Source organism: Typopeltis vanoorti, chromosome 22, assembly GCF_054136105.1.
Source record: "Typopeltis vanoorti isolate ZY-2024b chromosome 22, IOZ_Tvanoo_1.0, whole genome shotgun sequence".
Lineage (NCBI taxonomy): Eukaryota > Metazoa > Arthropoda > Arachnida > Uropygi > Thelyphonidae > Typopeltis > Typopeltis vanoorti.
This window is the reverse complement of record NC_143570.1, coordinates 13,905,645-13,926,552: the sequence shown is the minus strand read 5'-3', so window position 1 is coordinate 13,926,552 and position 20,908 is coordinate 13,905,645. Positions and strand designations below refer to the sequence as shown.

Genomic DNA, 20,908 nt, shown 5'->3' with positions numbered 1-20,908 from the left:
AATGGAGAACAAACAAAACAAGTAACATATTTCAGCAATTTTATGTATGGTTTTTAAGGAAGATGACAAATTAAATATGAAAATAAATAACAGAATACTGAAAGCTAGTATGATGAGCAGCCAGATAAATAAATTTATATGGTATAAGAGAGAAATTAGTCAAAACACTAACGTAGTTGCTCCAACCAATTTTAACTTATATGTCTAAGAGTTGGGTCAGAAATAAAAAGTTGATCAAAGACTGGAGGCTACAGATATGAAAGATCTAAGAAAAATTAGGTTGCACTGTTAGCATTCAAGAATGTGTAAACATAGCTAATCTAACATTGCCTCTTTACAAGGCATTGAAAAGACCTCACTTGGACTATTGTGCACAGATCTGGTCTCCAGGTTTCCGTTGTGATCCTAATACAGTGGAGAGTGCTAAAAATGATATCAGGATTGTGGACTACTGATTATGAAGACAGATTGAGAATTTGTAGACTGCAGAAACTAGTAAACAGGAGAAAGAGGGGTGATATGATTGAGACTTACAAACTTCTAAAAGGGTCATACAGGAATTCAGTTGATGGAATTTTTCATTTTATGGAGGATAGGGAAAGAATGAGAGGGCATCCTTGGAAGCTAAGAATGAATGCCATCAAGAACCAAGAAAGAGGTGAGATCTTGATTTTTCTCTCATGGATTGGTGCATGATTGGAATAGATTGCCACTGGGTGTTGTGTGGTGCAAGCGGTGTGAATGAATTCAAGAATAAGTATGATAGCTGGTGTGTGTAGTATGTGGCCTCCCTCAATGAGTCCCTGATTCCCTGGAGGTCTCTCTCAATAATAATAATAATAATAATAATATGGTATATGGTCATTTAAATGGGTGAGGAAAGATTAGCAAAACAGTCATTAGATGCTAAGATGTCAGGAAGACCAAGATTGAAATGGACTGATGTATGTTAGAAGTGCCTTCTCTGACACGTTACTACATCAGGTGGAAAAGCAATATTGGAGAGTTGCTAAGTAATAAACTAATTTGGAGGAAAATTATTGCCAGAGATTAGTAATAATGCAAACTTAATGATGTGGTACTGTCATAGTAACCTGTACAACCCTTGAATGAACATATCAGGAAATCAATGATAATGATGATAAACTACATTTACTCAAACGTAACCTAATCATGTACTAAAGGATTATATTTTTGGGAAAGCAAATCTGAAAGAGAGAAATGATTTAAATATGTACATTCAGCTTATGCAACCAGACACATTTAAGTAAGAACTGTTCTTTGTGGAATCACTTAAATGTGTCTGGTTACAAACTTGCTTAAAAAAGGTTACAAACTTAAATGTGTCTGGTTAAAGGCTTGGTGGATAGCTTCTCTCCAGTAAGTGTGAAGTCACTTACTGGAGAGTTACATTTTATTTATTACTTGTATTTTTCTAACTTTACACTGAAAACAGTGCTGCATACTATGGTCCCATATGCAGAACCAGATGAGGCCTCACACAACATCCTGTGCTATCCAACTCCAGTCCTTGGGATTCAAGAAGTCACTGTCTGGTAAGTCCTTGACGTTACCCATGTACCCTGCATGTCAAGCAAAAAGAGTATCTCAAAATCAGCCCAAGAGAGTCCAAAGCTTAGTACTGCCATATACCTTTGCTAACACCATACACATTTAAAGGATACAGCTGCAGTGGTAAATTTTGGTAAGATGTGATGTTCTTCCTCAGGTAGCCATACCAAGTCTTGGTTTTTAGCACATAGTAACCAGCTTTCTCATGATGGAGGGTAGTGAGTGGTCACTGAACACTCACAACTTGTACAGCAATAACCTAATTCAAGAATAAGTATGATAGCTTATCTCCTCTCTTTATTACAAGAAATTAGGCTTTCTCAATCCAATATTAACCCTATAGTGGGGTTCGTGCTGTTATCCAACCTTTGTTCTTTAACCTATTCTCTATAATTCTCACTACTGCATTATGTCTTCTAACATGTGCTCCAGTGTGTGATAACAACACTGAGCAAGATGAGCCAAAGTTTCTATACTATGACAGCCTTCTCCACAATTCCTGCCATCACTTCTTTCTTAAGTCGCATGAGTCTAATTCGGCAGTGAACTAATTCTTGTCCTAATTAAATCTATATATTCAAATCCAGGCAGGAAGTGAGTTCCATCCTTGATCCATTGATGCTGAGAGGGAATGTGTTTAGATTCTCATAATGCAGCTCCGACAGACTGATTTGGAGGAAAATTGTAGATAGGAAGTTAGTAATGATGTAATTTTTTCCATGTAGTACTATCATATCCTGTACACCCCTTGAGGGTACATGGCAGGAATTGGATGATGATGATGATAATAATGCAGCTCCGTCGACTGAATGGTGCAACATTAAAGCCCATCTTCTCTGTTCAGCCAAGGCAGCTATAATTGGTGTCCTTCGATCAAGCACTCATCCAGAGATATGTCAATAATCATCTCCTTAACTCTGCAGAGGTCCTGGATGAAAAAATTGCAGCATAGGTCGAATGCATCTGAGAGATACATTCATTACTAGTATGTGCTAAAATGCGATAAAACTTTAAAAAAAAAACTGCAAATATAATACATGATGGTTTATTTATTTTCAATTATAATCTAGAAATTATTGAACAAAGAAACAAAGAAACAAAGAAAAAAACAACAACTAAACCAATACTATATTGACATTGAAGTTCGCGATATCTCTCTCTCAGATACAATTTACTATCAAATATCACTTTCACTTTTGCATTTGACTCTATCATTCTCATCATCAGGCTCAAGTAACATTCCCTGAATCTCTTCAACATCTGATGGATTATCCAATCGATATATTTTTCCAGCTATTTTCAACAGTAAATAAAAAAAAAAAAAAAAAACTAAACCACCATACTAACATCGGGGGTTACGGTATCTCTCAGATACAATTTACTATGAAATATCACACACCTTTACATAACACGTGTTAAACTAAAACTGACCGCATAAATAGTGTGGAATATCACTCGTAATATATGCATGTGCAGCTACTCATAACCTCCAAGCTATACACTGGATATGTGTAAGAATATTTATATTAAATTTTGTTTGTATCTGTCAGATCAGCTGTGACCCCCACAGGGTTAATAAATTAAGTCCTAGAGGCAGCAAGACATAATTCTCAAGTAGAGAGAGAAAATTTCTGTAATCTGGATAGATATCATAATCTAGGCATAACCATCACAAGAAGGAAATCCCAAGACCCCCCCCCCCCCATGATTTATGCTGGCATGAAAAAATGCTAATGACACATAGTGAGGAATACGTAACCATGAACGGAGTGGTGAGCAAACTGCTACATACATCAGGAACAATACTCAGAGAGAGACTTTATCTAGGATTAACCTAGATAAAGGTAGAGTCTAGGTAGAAGGAAATAACTCAGAATGAAAAGTCTCTGTTTGGGTTTAATAGGGAATTTTCGGAGAGAAGGGAGAAAAGATACTAAAAATGGATAGATGGATGGGAAAGAAGAAAGGCCTGTCAGAGCAAGAACACCCAGGTATTGCCACTCTTCCAGAACTGAGACAGAATGCAAGGGCATGGCATGTAGGGAAAATTCAAAGGTTCTCAACCTTCAATTTCTTGTCTCTACATGAGGAGACAAGAGAAAGTGAACTCGACTGCTCGGTTAAAGGTTCTTCCTGCAAGCCTTCTCTAGTAGAGGCTATGAGTATAAGGTCATCAGCATATGCCAAAGCATTAACTGTGGTTGTGTCAAGAAAGTAGCCAATATGGCTTGGAAGAAAGTGAAGAAACTCATCAATGATACAACTAAAGAAAATGAGAGAGAGAGAGAGACAGAGAGGGGGGGGGGGATCTCCTTGGCACATCCTTAAGTGCTGGGATGGATGTCAATCTATGGTCCAGGGTGATAGTAAGGAAATTTGCAGAATATATCACAGATTTACTCTGTAAATTACTCTGATATACAGGTGAAAAAAGTTCAGATATCCTGCAATAGACAGTGCTCAAAGTACAGCTTGAAGGGGAGACACTGTCAATAACCTACTGCTATAAAGAAAAGCAGAAATAGCATCAGGATTCAGAGAGAGAACAGAGGAAAGAATGATCAGTACAGCCATCTGCAGGGATGAAGGTTGTCTGCCTAAAGTTATTTGGATATATGACTGAAAATGTTTAATCAACACTTTATGAAGTGTCTTTAAAATGTTCCATGATTGGCCTCCAGAGCAGGGTTTCTGGATTATCAATTCTTAGCTCAACTATAATACCAATACTAATGTAATATAAGTTCACAACCTTTCTTAGGTGGTATTCATGTATAAAAACACCATACCTACAACAACATGGCAAATGAATTTAGTTTAATCCTTTATCCAAGTGTGTCCTTTGTTTGCTTATACTTGGATAAATGATTAAACTAAATTTATTATAGTCTAACCAAGTGGAAAAAACTTCCAAATCTTTCTCTAAATCCAGAGTAATTTAATAATAAGGTGAGACACCTCTTGGCAACTCATATAGGTAAATATGACTTCCATTGCTTCCACCTTGGTATCACCACCTCTGGGTCTGGCTCCCACTGATGAGACCTCAATAAAGGTCGAAACCGGTTGCAAGCTTGGGTGATGAATGGCAATGCTATAGCCCATGAAGTTTTAACTGAGGCTCGGCTGTTGCTGTCCGCCAGGTCCTGGGTGTTTTTTTTTTTTTGGGTGGTGGTGGTGGTGGGGGGGGTAATGAATGGTGATGCTGTAGCCTGTGAAGTTAACTGATGAGGCACGGCTGTTGCTGTTACCCCCTCGGATGAGATATGAGCAGCTCTGCTCGGTGGTGGAGTGAGCCTGCCACAGTGTAGAGTCAACCAGTTCTGAGAGTTCTTCTCAGTGGCAGGGTGAGCCTGTTACTGAGGGGAACAACGCTAAGTTTTTGGAGTTTGACCTGTACTTGAATTTTCAATAAAGGTCGAAACCATTCTGGGTAGTGGCCCTTCCCTTAATGCATAGCATTATACATGTCTGCAAGGAGATGTGCTTTGCATTATAGGAGATACTAAGACAAGGAGTGATGAGAGCTTGGTCTACCTTTACCACAAGTTGTCGCAGTCCTGAAGATACTTCAGGTACAAACTTTGTTTGCTTACACTTGGATAAAGGATTAAACTAAATTTATTATGGTCTAACCAAGTGGGAAAAAACTTCCAATATGGGAAATGAATTTTTCTTCTTTGTCAGTCTATAAAAGCAAAGTGAGATGTGCATTATTTGCTGTACATCAGGATGGTGCAGGATGGAAGAACCACTGAGTGCTGACAAAGTGGGCACAGTGATATGGGATGAAATACAAAAGTATTTGTGTAAGAGAGAAATCTGATGGGTCAAATGAATTTCTAAGTAACTATTGTATAATAATAAAAATTGGCAGATTTAATGAATGAGGCAGATGCACACTTCCAAAACATGCAATGAGTAAAACTTATATTATTGCAATTTTATGTGTTAAGAGCAATTCTGTTAAGTACACTTAGTAGTTTTCAATTGGTAATTAGCTTTTCAAAATATTGCTGCTTCGGATTTGTCAAGGTTTTTACCAGAAGTCTAAATATGATATTTTATACAAGAAAACACAATTAATATTGGTACAGCATAGCACTTATAGGAAACTGCATCAACTGACAGTGATCCTTCTCTGCAGTCTTTTAATTTGCAAGATGGTCTTTAATAATCATTTCTGTCAGCTAGAATTCACAGTATAGGGTGATCAAAATTAAAATATCCCTGTTTAACATCTTGTGGAGCACCATGTAGTGATCCAAATGCTGCAAAAATTTGAAGAAATACATTATGGGTCATGTGGGAGCGATATCTGAGAAAAAAGTAGTTCCAAAATTCACCACCAGGGGTTGCTGTATTATGCACTGAATGTAGATATAGTAATTTTTCTGTGTGTGTGTGCATGTGTGTAAGAAAAAGAAAAGCAATACAAGCATAAATAATACATTTTCATTAATTTCCATTATGCATTCATGTGCTGTACTGTCGCCAGAGCCATAAGTCACAGGGAACTACATCAGGCGAACAAGATGGCCATGCAGTGAGAAATGCACGGCTGATTACTCTAGTTCTGTGAAATGTATTCGAAGAACCTCCTGCATGGATTGAATGATGTGTGGAGGCCTACATGAAAATGACTGAATCCATGCACAAGAACTGCTGTAGCTGTGGCACAACAAAAATTTTTTATCATATTGAGGTACCAGCAGTAACTGAGCGGGTCACAGGACTCAATTGGTGAAAGTCCTCAGCAAAGCTGTAAATTCACACCAGACAGTAGTGAATGCAAAGAAATTTGCTGGATTGCATGTGGGTTTTGTGTAGCCGATACCCAGCAATTGCGAGTATTCATGGCTCTGTTCAGGTGAAAGTGATCCTCATCTCCCACAAAATCATCCATAGCCATGCAGCATCCAACTCCACTCGAGCAAGAAATATTAAAGCGAATGTCAGTTAACTTTCAGTCACCAAACCTACAACAACATGGGAAATGAATCTTTCCTGTGTGAGAATTATCTTGAATGGATAAAAATGCAGAATGTTCCAGAGAATTTTCCAAACAGTTATGTAAGGCACATTCATATGTCTTGATACAGCATGTGCACTGCAGGAACTAATATTTTTATTCATGGCCTGCTCTACAAAGGCAGTAGCTATTGTGGAGTAGGCCATGAATTCATTCACAGGCCAACTTCATTCACTCATTGTGAACTGATTGGTTTGCAACCTCTGCTCAAGGTCTAACTCCCAATTGTTATGTTTTTTTTTGTCATCGGGTCTGGGCCATTGATACATTTCTACCCCTTTTTCGTGGTTTGCGCCATTGTTATATCCCTTTTATCTTTATCCTTTTATATTATTCTTTGCACGATTTACTTTCTTATATATATACTTTGGCTTCTATCTGCTATCTTTAACTTCATGTATCCCTAAGTCGTCTATCTTACTTGAATATGTGATCTTATTGCTTATCTAGTAAATTTCTCAATTTTGGGTCCCCAGATATACCTGTTCCCTGATCACTATAAGCTATCCTTATTCACTCAGACAAATTTATTTACTGCACCAGCCTGGGCCTTAAGGTTAGAGTTAAACTCAGCCTAAGGATAGTTATAGGGTATCAGGTACTACTAATATTATTTACTATAATTCAGAAGCCTTAGGTTTTCTAGTTTATTTGCAGTCGTGCCCCTTTTCTCTCTTAATTAGGATATCCCCGCGCACATATATGATCGCAGGTTCGAAATTTTATGAAGGGTCAGGGTCAGTCAGCATGGTCAGAAATACAGGCATGAAAGGATGAATTCATTAAAATTAAACAATTTTAATGAATTCATCATTTAATATAATACAGGAACAAAACAATTATTAATAATAAGTTAAACTCTTATTTTCCTCTCACTCTCTCGTTCTTAAAATAAACATTGATTTCTAAATCTTTACAATTCAATTTTCTCGACTTATTTGACATTTTAGTTTACAACTCATTAGGCCAGCTAGGCATTTAGCACATTAATATTTTCTTTCGAGTCGACAAAATATCTAGTAAACTAATGGTTCTTAAAATTTAGTCCAAAGATATAGAGTTATTCACATAAATTTCAATTCTTCATACTTCCTTTTATCACATATTTGATAATACACTCTTTTTCCGTAGTGTCAGTCAATTTCTCTAAAAGGGGCTAGAACATATGAAAGTACTTATCTACACTGTTTCGGTTTCTCTCTGTCCTTCCTTCTTTGTGAAGATTCTGGCTATCTTGATTCTACTGCCACGTGGGATTCACGTGCTTTTCCTGAATCGGGCGCTGTTTCTTTGCTATGGATTTACGTCAACGCTTCTTTTCATTGATGGCCTACGTTCGATCTTGCCATGCTCTGTGGCAGTGCCATGCTGGAACTTCTCGAAGGTCAGCTCTTAAAAATAAGAACTGAATCACGATGAACACGTGTAGCACACAGTGAGAATACAGGAACAAAGAAAACAGGAGGGTTTCTCTCTGTGTTGCGGGTTTTATACGCTCCCCAAGAGTGCCACCTTTCCAAGTTTGATTTCTCCTATCGTCCTGCCGATTGGTCCCCGACTGGGTGACCTCACCGATCCTCATACGGGGTTTTCTAATTCCGGGAATACATGCATCATGATATTTTCTCAGATGTAACACCCACGGGCGCTTACGCTCCTCTTGTAGCATTAGGGCAACCTTTGCCCCATCTTGCCGAATAATTTACATTCTTTTACGTGTAGAATATCACTAATAATTTCTTTTACAATTGCCCCTTTTTGTTGACTTACAGTTACATTTGATATACAGATACATTAACTTCAATTCAAACAGTTCAAAATTTAATTTACAAGATGTTATTTCCTATAAAACATAGTCACACTGTGCTAAATGATAAGTATGCTTATTTAATTTACGTTTACTGTTAGACTCTGGAAGGGTAACCTCATTTAGAGTGAGGTAGTTTCAGATCTTTAACACAATGGTCACGTTTCTTCAAAATTATTCAACATTTGTCGCAGAGCACTGGAAATAGCGATCCTCATCAGGTTCACTATCTCCAGCGACAAAATTTGCAGAGTGCAGCAACAGCATTGCAATTGTTTAGATAGTACAGCTTCATGAGCAAAGCACGTTGGGGCAAGGTTAGTGCTATCACTACGGACAGTATTAACAACCGGAATAAGGGAAAAATCCCGTACCCATCTTTTTAAACCCTTTTGGTACCTGTTAAATTATGTGATATGCAAATTCCATGCATTTGGTGTTTACAATAACCCTGGTGGTGAATTTTGGAACTACTTTTTTTTTTCCTCAGTTGTTGCTTCCGCATGACGTACAATGTATTCCTGTAAAGTTTCGCAACATCTGGAAGATCCAGATGTTGCGAAACAATTTTCCTTCAAATCAGCTTGTTATCTGCCAAATGTTTTATCACTGCATGAAACTCATTTTTCTCCATTTTTATGAAAAATGTGACCACGGTCATTTTAAATGTTTGCCAAATGAGAACTACGAATCAATACAATATTATCAGATATTATATTTCTGCCTTCTAAGGCACTTTTTACTGCATCAATCTACCCACATCTTGATTTCTTCTGGGTCTTTTTTCATGCCATCCTTGCAGAGAACACTTCTTTAGTTTTTTTCCTCTTCCCTTCTATTTAAGTGGCAATACCACTTAAATGTTAGCATTCACAATACTGAATGCTAACATTGGCAAGTTCTTTCCTAATATCCTTGTTTTTAATATGATACTGCCATTGATGCCATCACTTCAGTTTCCTAATCTTTCTCTGCACTCTCATATCTGTGGAGCCACCAGCCTTGGATCAAACAATTTACGAGGGTGGTCTGAAAAGTACTCGTAAATTGTTTGATCCAAGGTACTCGGCCTCAACCATAGATGGCAACATTATCAGCAATTTTTTTTTTTTCTAAGTTGGTACATCTGTCATAAGCATCCATGTGAAATTGCAAGTCATTCTATCAAGTAGTTTGTTTTATATAGCAGTCTGAAGTAAAACTGTTGTCTGTATCCCTTGAAATGGATAAAATTGAGTATCGTGTGGTTATAAAATTCTTTGTAAAAGAAGGTTTAATGCCAAAAGAAATTCATTCAAAGTTCATAAAAGTTTATAAGCACTCTTTGCCTTCGTTTTCGACAATTAAGAAATGGGCTGCTGAGTTTAAACATGGCCGTACCAGCCTTGGAGATGATCCACGTGAAGGACGGGCAAAAAGTGTAACAACACCAGAAATCGTTGATCAGGTGCATGATATGGTATTGGATAAATGGCGAGTCAAATTGCATGAAATTGCTGAGACTATAGGCATTTCAAAAGAAATGCGTGTAGCATATATTTTGCACGAAGAATTAAAATGAAAAAGCTTTGCGGAAGATGGTGCCGTGCTTGCTCACAGCAGATCAAAAACGCACTCGCATGAAAATCTCTGAACAGTGCTTGGAGAGTTTTAACAAGAATATCATCTAAAAAGTAGGATTTGTCAAACTGTGTGAAATGGTCATTGATAGCCTTGATGATATCATCGTTCGAAGGAATTTTTTCCTGCCAAACCAAATTTTTAAGTTTGGGAACAAGAAGTCACATGGGGTGGCCAAGTCCAGAGAATACAGTCGATATGGAACCAATTCGAACCTCAATTTGTGCAATTTTGCTATTGCGACTGCTAATGTGCGGGTCGGTGATTGTCTTGATGAACCTTGGCGTTTTTTCTTCAGTTCTTCTTTCAAACGGTCCAACATCATTGTTGGACCGTTTAAAAGAAGTCATATCAGGAGTCATAATAGACTCCTGTTATTGTCTTAGCCTTTTCCAAATAGTCTATCACGATAATTTCTTGGGAATCCCAAAAAACAGTGGCCATCACCTTCCCAGCTAAAAAATAGTCTTTGCTTTTTTCGGTGCTCCTTCACTGGGCATTGTCCACTGTTTTGACTGCTGCTTGGACTCAGGTGTGTGTGGTGGTGGATCCAAGTTTCGTCTACAGCCATGAATCAAGGCAAAATATCCTGTGATTTGCAATTAAACATCACCAAACACTGAATTGAAATGTCTTTTCCCATGCATTTTTGATCGACAGTGAACAATCACAACACCCATCATGCACATTGCTTTTTCATGTGCAATTTTTCATGCAGGATATTATACACCTGTTCAGTTGAGATGCCTGCAATCTCATGCACTTTCACTTGGCAGTCTTCCATAACGATACCATACATTTTGTCAATCATTTCCTTCGTAGTGACCTCAGCCAGAGCATACTTCATCTTCGATGGACTTACGACCATGTTTAAACTCATTTAACCAAAAATAAATTTAATGAAAAATTATTTAAACTCATTTAACCAAAAATAAATTTAATGAAAAATTATTTAAACTCATTTAACCAAAAATAGTATTTAATGCTGGTGCAGCATCCCCATGAACTGCATCTAACTTGGCTTTGATCTGCGGGGTCATCCACTTCTTCAAATAAAAGTGTCTTATCACTGCATGAAACTCATTTTCTCCATTTTTATGAAAAATTTGACAACGGTCATTTTAAATGTTTGCCAAACGAGAACTACGAATCATACGTCACTAAAATTTTGCCAGGGATCGTGAAAAAGATGATACGTGCTGACACTGGTATGAATGAACGAATTGTGTCACTGTCTATTGGAAATTTACCAAACTTTTCAAACAACCCTTGTATGCCTTTACAAGATCTATAAAACTTAAATACATATCTTTGTTATATTCCCATGATTTTGCAACTATTTGTCTTAAAGTGATCCTGACAACCTCTGTGTGACTGAACCCAGATTGTTTTTCTCCAAGCTTCTTCTCCACAATTTTTCTTAGTCGTTTCACAAGAATACTTGCATCAATTTTACCAGGAACACTCAGTAGAAAAATTCCTCTGTAATTCTCACATTCAGCTTTATTCCCTTTTTTTTTTTTATAAAGGGGTACTATGTGCACTCTACTCCAATCATGTGGAATTCTCTCACCAGGCCTTCTGAATTATGCAGCATAGTCACTAACCTTTTTACCTCCATATTTAGCATTTATATCAAATATCATCTACTCCAGCTGCCTTTCCACATTACAGATTTTGATAGCCTTTTCTCCTTCAAGTACAAATATATATTCCAGATGGCATTCCTGTTTAGTGTTTTCTACCCCTATGCTGTCACTGCTCATTTCATTCTTTTCAATTTCATTTCAATCTTTCAAAGTAATTACTCCAAACATCAAGAACATCTTTATCGTCGGTTTTCATGTTCCCTTTATTATCTCTAATTCCTTTTACAGTACTCTTTCCCCCATTTCAGAGCTTTTTCAATAGCCTCCACAATATTTACCACCTTCCTGATATTTATTTTCAATGTTCTTATCAAAGACTTCCTGTAACTTTTGCTTAGCTAATTTTACAAAATATTTTGCTTTCTTACTTGCCAGGAAGTTTTGGTATGCTTTTTTTCTTTACCTTGACAACCTCTAACATCCTGATTCCACCATCAAGTTCTGATTTTTCTATCCTTGCAGATTCCCTCACCAAATGTCTCTTTTGCAATCAAAATAATTTTCTTTAGGATTTATCTCACATTCAGCTGTATTTGAGTTTACAGTTTACATCTGATAGTTGTTCATCTTTGATTCACTTCAAAACTTTCTTACACACCCTCCTTTTCAATATGAAATTCAATCTTATGCTGCTGAACACTAAATGGTGATCACTTCCTATTTCAAATCCTCTGCAGATGATATCATACTCCTAAAAACTTTTTATTGCTGATATGAAAATCAGCAATAAAAAGACAAAGACTTATGAAAATAGGATTAAAAACATCATGCATCCTGAAACATTTCAGCAATTTAGGTACAATTTTTAGTGAGGACAGCAAAGCAAATATGGAAATAGACAACAGAATTAGCCAGCTGCTATGGTAGGTAGTCATCATCAAATTCCTGACATGTACCCTCAAGGGGTGTACAGGATATGATAATACTACATGAAAAATTTACATCATTACTAACTTTCTACCTACAATTTTCCTCCAAATCAGTCTGTTACTTGTCAAGACTCCAACATTATCAAATCTTATATTTCTATCGTCTAAGGCACTTTGTACCGTATCAATCCACCTATATCTTGGTCTTCCTCTGAGTCGTTTTCCTGCCAACCTGACAGAGAACACTTGTTTTGCTAATCTTTCCTCGCCCATTCTGTTTAAGTGAACATACCACCTGAGATTAGCTCTGCTAACCCATTCCTGGATGCTGACAATGTCAAGTTCTTTCCTAATATCCTCATTTTTAATATGATATTGCCATTGATGCCATCTGTTCACGCCTATAATCTTTCTCAGGACTCTCATATCTGCGGTCTCTAGTCTGTGGTCAAGTAGCTGAAATGTTGACATTTTCAATGATTCTACCTATTTTCATTGTCTTTGTCTTTTTATTGCTGACCTTCATACCATATCAATTACAACAGTTATTCAATTTAGTCAGGGAATTTTGCAAACTTGTAGATGATTTATTTAGACGTATAACATCGCCTGCATAAAGCAAAGAGCTGACATTAACATCTCCAATTCTGATATCATTTTTAATACCACTTTCCTTCATAATATGATCCATATTGATAATGAAGAACAGAGGGAATAATGTACATCCTTGTCTCACACCAGATTTAACATTAAACCATCTTCCTGTACTTCCTTCAATTCTAACTTACAACTCAAATAAAGACTAAGTATTGCTTGATATAATGGCCTATTGACACCATACAACTGTAGTGTATTGAATAGCTTCTCTCTTGGCACCTTGTCATATGCCTTTTCCAGATCGACAAAACTTAAATACAGATCTTGCTTTCTCAACTATTTGTCGTAAAGTGAAGATCTGATCCTGACAGCCTATATTTGGCCTGAATCCAGCTTGTTCTTCATCAAGCTTTTCTTCCACAATTCTTCTCAACCATTTCTCAAGTATACTTGCATCTACAATTTTACCAGGAACATTCAGTAAGGAAATACCTCTGTAATTCTCACATTCAGTTTTATTTCTCTTTTTATATATGTGTACTATGAGAGCTCTACTTCAATCATCGGGATTTCACATTTCAAGTCTTTGATGGTTTTTCTACTTCAAGTATGGATATGTATTCCTGACTATATGCCTGTTGAGTGTTTTTTTACCACTATGCTATCACTGCTTGTTTCATTTAGCAATTTTTCAAAGTAATTACTCCATACTTCAAGGATATCTTTTTCTCCCATTTTCATTTCACCTTTATCATCTCTAACTCCTTGGTAGGAAGTCATCTGAATAAATTTATACGAATTAAGAAAAAAATTTGACAGCAGAAATGGATAAAGCTACACCATGATACCGTTTGACTTTGTCAAAGCATTTGACAGAATACCACATGGAAAATTATTACAAAAACTGGAGAGAATAGGAATGGACATGAGGTTAGTAGCATGGCTAGGGAGATGGCTGATGGACAAACACTAGAGTAGTATATGGTGGGGTGGAGTTCAGGAGAATGATGGTGACTAGTGGAGTACCTCAGAGTTTGGTACTAGAACCACTACTCTTTAATTTGTATATCAATGACACAGTGAAAGATTTTAGTGGGGATATTCATTTGTGTGCTGATGATGATGCAAAGCTGCAGAGAGCAATAGTTGATAAAGGTGATGTGGATATCTTGCAGGATGATTTAAATAAATTGCCATTGTGAACAAAGGATAATGACTGTCAGTTTCATGTTGCAAAATGTAAGGTTATACACTTTAGGTTAAAAAAGTTACATACGGTGTATCATACAGATACACTATGTATCTGTTAAAGTTCATAGGGTATATTGCAAAAGTTGGTAAAATTGCTGAACGAATTACTTGGATGTTGAAAAACACACTAATAAGTAAAGATAAGGAAGTTATTATCCCTCTTTATAAGGCTATGATTCAGCCATATCTTGACTATTGCGCACAGATTTGGTGACCTGGGTTTTTTGGGGGCCCAGGAGGTGGTCGAAAAGATTCAGAGCCGAGTGTTCAAGATGGTGATAGGTCTGTGGAATACAAGAATAGGTTGAAGTTATCTCTTCAAGAAGAGATAACTTCAACAAGAATAGGTTGAAGGTTTGTGGGTTACAAAGTTTGGTTGATAGGCAGAGGTGAGGGGGGACATGATAGAAACTTTTAAGTTATTAAAGGGGTTTTATATAATTGATAAGTGAAATTTTTCAATATATGACAAATAGTCAGAGAACTAGGGGCCATCCGTGGAAGTTGTGTAAGAGTGTGCAGACCAGATGAGGAGAGTGGTGAGTAAGCGGAATGAATTGCGCGAATTGGTTGTGAGATCTCTGATGGGGAATGGATTCAAGGAGAAGTGTGATATGATTTGTGTGTATGATTGTTGATTTGGGTCTCCCATGATGAGTTTCTGGACTCCATGGAGATGCTGTAAAATAATTAACCAGTCCTGTACTTTTTACACTGTATTTTACTGTGTAAAATAATACACAGCTGTACAGGACAGTGTTCAAACCAATTTTAAAATATGGGTCTGAGAGCCAGGTTAGAAGTAAACCACTTGATCAAAGACTGGAAAACTGATATGAAAATTCTGAAAAAGATTAGGGGAGTGAACAGGTTGCATCAATGTAACTGATGCAACCTGTTCACTTTATATTAATTATATCAAATGAAAAACAAGGATATTAGGAAATAATTTGACACTGTTAACATTCAGGAGTGAGCAGAGATAATTTCAACTTGTATGGTCCCTAAATGAATGGGAGAGGAAATGTTAACAAAACATTTTTTTTTTTTTTTTTTTTGGATGGCAGGAAAGAAATCTAGCATGAAAAGCAAAATTATCATTGCATTTCCATGAAATTCAGAATATAGACAAGATATGGGGAAATGTTACAAATAGCATCTTGTTGAATCTTCCTATACCAAACATCACTATAACACACTCAGAAAAGTCCTGACCAAACCCTACAGGTACAAGCAAAGCTAAAAGAAATTCGGTACAGTAAATTATCCACTATAACAAAGCATTCCTATGGTTATTACTAGTTTGCTATAGTGAGAGTCGATTATAACACACACATGTACTGAGAAGAAATAAAAAAAATAGTATCTTTGCATTGAAAAGAATTGAAAGGCAATAAAAATATCATTCATAGAAATAGTGAAAATTAGTTAAGAATAAATATATTCACCTTGGATTTTAAAAAACATTCCCCCAAAAATGGCAATACAAATTTTCACCACTTTATTCTTATAGGCAATTACAAGGAAATATAAGTTTTTGCTAAGAAACAGGATTTTTTTTTTCTTTTTCACTTCTATAAGGGGGACCAGAAAGTAAACAATTTTTTGAACTACATTTTTAATATAAATTTTATTAAAGAACAAATTAACATTATTCAATTCTATAATCGTCATTGTTAATTATAACCTTATTCCAACGATCTACTAAGTTTAGAATTCCTTTTTTGAAAAAAGTTTTTTCTTTGGAGGCAAAAAATTATATCAAACTCCTTTGGACATCATCTTGCGAACGGAAGGTTTTATTTCTTATGCTGTGTTCTAAGGACCTGAATAAGTGATAGTCACTAGGGGCAATATCCAGCGAATACAGAGGATGTGGTAGAATTTCCCATCCTAACTGCCTAATTTTTTTTCTTGAGTCATTCTTGAAGAATGTGTTTTTGCATTACTTTGCTGCAAAATTACCCCTTTTCAATTGATAAGCGCAGGATGTTTGATTAACAATGCTTGATGTAGTCGCTCTAATTGTTCACAGTAGATGGCTGCTGTGATAGTCTTACCTTGTTCCGTGAGTTGGTAATGAATAATTCCATGAATATCCCACCAAATGCACAACAGAACCTTTTGTGGATGAAGTCCATCTTTAGGTGGAATTGGAGTTTGATTTGGAGAAAGTCACTGTTTTTTGCATTTATTATTCTTATATAGCACGCATTTTTCGTCACCAGTTATGACTCGTTCCAAAAAGGGGTCATTTTGTTGTCTGGTCAACAATGAATTGCAAATCGCCTGTCTTTGTGCTTTATTGTTTTCTGATAGTTCATGCGGTACCCATACACCCTGTTTAAGAACCTTGCCACTCTTATGTAAGTGCTCTTGGACAGTTGACCATGATGAATTAAGTTTGTCTGCTAATTCTTGTATGGTTTGTTTTGGATCTGATTCAACGAGAGTCTTAAGAGCATCGTCATCTAGAGTAAGAGGTCTTCCAGATCGAGGACAATCAGAGAAATCAAAATATTTTTTTGCACATCTCCTAAACCACCGCTGACATTTGTTAACCTTCAATACATCTCCATAAGTTGAGCAAATGATTTTGGTAGCCTTGGTAGCATTCTTTCCTTGGTAAAACAAAAACAGCATACAATGACATAAATGGTGCTCTTCAACTTTAAAGTCCACCATATTAAAAAAAAAAAAAAAAAAAAAAAAAAAAAAAAAAAAAAAAAAAAAGTAATCAATTATTTTTAATAATTGATTACTTTCCGGTCCCCCTTATATAATCCACAAAATGACAGAAACTGGTAGTATATATCAATGCATTAATTCATGCATTACCAGAATTAATAAATATGATTTAGAAAGAAAGAATAAAAAGGTATATTTTTGACATACAGTAAGACAAACATTTGCACTATGAAATTTCTTCCAGTAACAATTTTTGCAATAGCAAAAATACACCTTAAATATATGCTTATAATTGTTGCTTTTGCTAAAAGCAAATTACAAGCTAGCATATACCCATATAAAAGAAAGAAGTGCAGACAGTGGACACGTATTGTGCAGTGTTAGGTGGCTTGTCCTGTAGCAATGTGTGGCACAGCATGGCCTTTTGTGATAAGTTCTGGGACTCTACGGAAGTGTAATGTAATAATAAAAACAATGACAATAATAAATATCAATACTGCATAGTGAAAGTAACCACAAAAAGCTGGAATAATGAGATGCAAATAAGCCTTGCTTTTAAATGCAACTAAGAAAATATCAGCAAGGTGTATCAAAATGTATGCTATTAATGTTAACACTAGTAACTTATTATATTATTGTTTATTTAATTATCAACTAATGACATTATGTAAAAGTTGTACCCAATTCTTATATCTTAAAAATGATTAAAATTCATCACTCAAACAAAAAATTGACAATGTGAATTTCATATTCATTGTCCTATAACAGAACAGCATACTCTGAGTATGAACATATGAGAGAAATAACATACCTTTAGTGCTTTATTTTCTATGACTAGTGATACTTTTGCATCTTCCATCTTTTGCAACTCAGCTCTTAAACTACCTGTTTCAGGGATGGCACCTAATAAATAAAAATACATTGTTATTTTTATGCCTATTTAGCCTATTTTTTTTTTAGGAGTATCCCTTTTTTTATAATGTCATTGGCTTTTTACTCAATTTTTAGGGCATTACTGATGTTTTTAAAGCAGATATATGAAGAATATATAAGAATAATAATTCAGACATACCTTTGTTCCTACAAAGGTATGTTGCTGATTATCTTCTTATTCAGCGGCATCTGGCATATGGCAATATACATTTATCTGCTGTTGCATTATGATTGAAAGGAAGGGGAGTTGGAAATGTGAGGGATAGAGAGATATGGGAGAATTATCGGTGAGGCAAGAGGTGTGTGTTTAAAATAAAAAAAAAACTTTTTTTTTAAATATCATCATACCTCTCCTTAAACTCATTCACTGTCAAGGCACTTGCAACTAATTCTGGCAATCCATTCCATTCACTCACTATTCTTCAAGCAAAAAATCTAGCCCACACATCCTTACTAACAACAATCCACTATTATACAATTTCCCAGGGTGACCTCTAGTTCTCTCTCTCTCTCTTCATCACATATTGAAAAATTTCTTTTGTGTCAATCTTATAGAACCCCTTCAATAATTTATATGTTTCTATTGTCCCATCTTTTCTGCCTATCAACTAAACTTTGCAAACCACATACCTTCAACTTATCTTCAGAGGAAGAATTCTACAGACCAGTCACCAGATTGGTCAATCATCTCTGAATCCTCTTCACCACCTCTTGATCCCCCCCCCAAGAAACCACTGTGGCAAATCTGCACACAGTAGGTCAAGATGCAGCGAAATCATAGCCTTATAAAGAGGGATAATATTTCTTTTCTTTGCAATTCTTTGCAATATGCCTTCTGAAATTCAATTCTCTGTTCACCATTACTCCCAAAGTCCCTAGCCTCATCAATTTCCTATAATCCAGTACCATCAATGTGATACACTGTATGTAACTTTTTCAACCTAAAGTGAACATGAAACTGATAATCATTATCCTATGCCCACAATGCCAATTTATTTAAATCATCCTGCAGGATGTCTACTTCACCTTTATCAACTATTGCCCTCCCCAGTTTTGCATCATCAGCTGACAACTGAATATTCCTCCCTTAAATCTTTTTCTGTCAAATTAATATGCAAATTAAAGAGTAGTGACCCTAGTACAGAGTCAAGAAGCTCTACTAATCACCCTCACTTTCCTAGATTTCACTCCACCATATACTACTTACTGGTTTCTGTCAGCCATCCATGCTATCAGCTTTATATCCATTCTTAGTTGTTTCAAATTTGCAAGTGAAATACATTTATTACTAGGCTACTTTTCATACTTCATTACTAGCATACTCACACACAAATGGTCGAAAAACATAGCAAATTAGTGTCATGGAGAAAAAGAAAGGCAAGCTCATTGTCTTTTGGGATGTGGATGATGTAATCCTTACCAAGTATCTCAAAAAAAGTTACAGCAGTTTATTCAACAGCTCTGAAGGAGGTACTGAAGGAAAAACACTGTTGAAAACTGAGCAGAGGCATGTTGTTTTGCAGGACAATGCACCTGCTTATGAAACCAAACAGACAATACACAACTTGGGCTTTCAACATCTGCCTCACCCATCCTATTCGCCAGACCTGGCCCCATCTGACTATTTCCTATTCCCAAATTTAAAGAAACACTTGAAAGTAACAAAATTTACCACAGATGATGAAGTCACATCTGCAGCTGAGGACAGGTTTGTGCAACAATGGAAAGAATTTTTTTTCTCAGATGACTGAAAATGATGCAGCAGCGTTGTAACAAGTGTATAACACCTTGTAGGGAATATGTAGAATAATGTATAAGTCACATGGTTCTATCTTAATTCCTCATGGTGATTACCACAACTTTTCAGCACACTCTCGTAGTATTAAAACATCAAAGTTCGCTTTTTTTGCATGGGGGAGGGGGGGGGGGGAAGATATACAAAAGCAAGTTATAATTGCTGCTGTAAAGAATTTGTATATTTGATATACATATATATATACACACACACACACCAGGGGTGAATATTCAGGGTGTGCAGTGCACATCTAAAGAATAGCAATATCACCAATATGATATATTTTCGCATTTATTCGGTTAAACTTCCTTAATTGTTTCCTGGCTTCACGTGATTCCTAAAATTAAACACAACATACTACTGCTTCATGAAAAGCACACTTTTCAACACGTCAATATTGAATCACATTCGTGTTAATAGCCCGGGTGTGCTGTCACAAATATATACACCTTTGAGCCCTGTGAAAAGATGTATAGATGGCACAGTCGGTCAATTCTTAGTGTTCCAGTGGCTTTAAACCACCCAGACAGTGAGGCAGGTTGAGCACTGAGACAATAGCAATCAGTGGCTGTGAATAGCATACAGCAATCTAGAAATCAGTGGCTGTGATTGGTTATTGTGTCAACCAATCCAATTGAATTTTGTCATTTGTCATGAGTTGCTATTTTTGTTTTCTGAGTTTCATCTGTTTTATTATTATTATTATTATTATGTGACACCTCCAAAGAGTCCAAGAACTCATCATGGGAGGGCACACTACTCTACTTCGCTAAATACATCTCATCCTCTACACTACTACTTAATTCTCCAACTACCGACACTACTACCATCAATGCCATCTATCACCCCCATCATCACCAACATTTTTCTGTCTGTAAATTGCGTGTGTTCTGAAGGCTGATTTGTCTGTATATGGGATGAAAAACCAAAGTTTCGGGGAGAAAATTAGATTGGTGATAGCAGAGTTTTTTACTCCCAGAAATTCAGGTTTTTCATTCCAGGTACAGACAAATCGGCCTTCAGAACACAAGCAATTTATAGACAAAAAAAAATACTGTTTCACGTGCATAAAGTGTGAGCTGACATGTTTAGGAC

At 36.2% G+C, this 20,908-nt stretch overlaps 1 protein-coding gene across 4 annotated transcripts in view; it reads right to left on the bottom strand.

Moving 5' to 3' along the window:
- asl (chromosome segregation ATPase asterless) overlaps nucleotides 1-20,908 on the bottom strand; it is a 385,090-nt gene that overhangs the window by 208,098 nt on the left and 156,084 nt on the right. For all 4 annotated transcript variants that reach the window (XM_090412113.1, XM_090412114.1, XM_090412117.1 and 1 more), the window contains one exon: nucleotides 17,897-17,988. In XM_090412113.1, coding sequence (XP_090268239.1) covers nucleotides 17,897-17,988 — 92 coding nt within the window. The remainder of the gene's footprint in view (nucleotides 1-17,896; nucleotides 17,989-20,908) is intronic.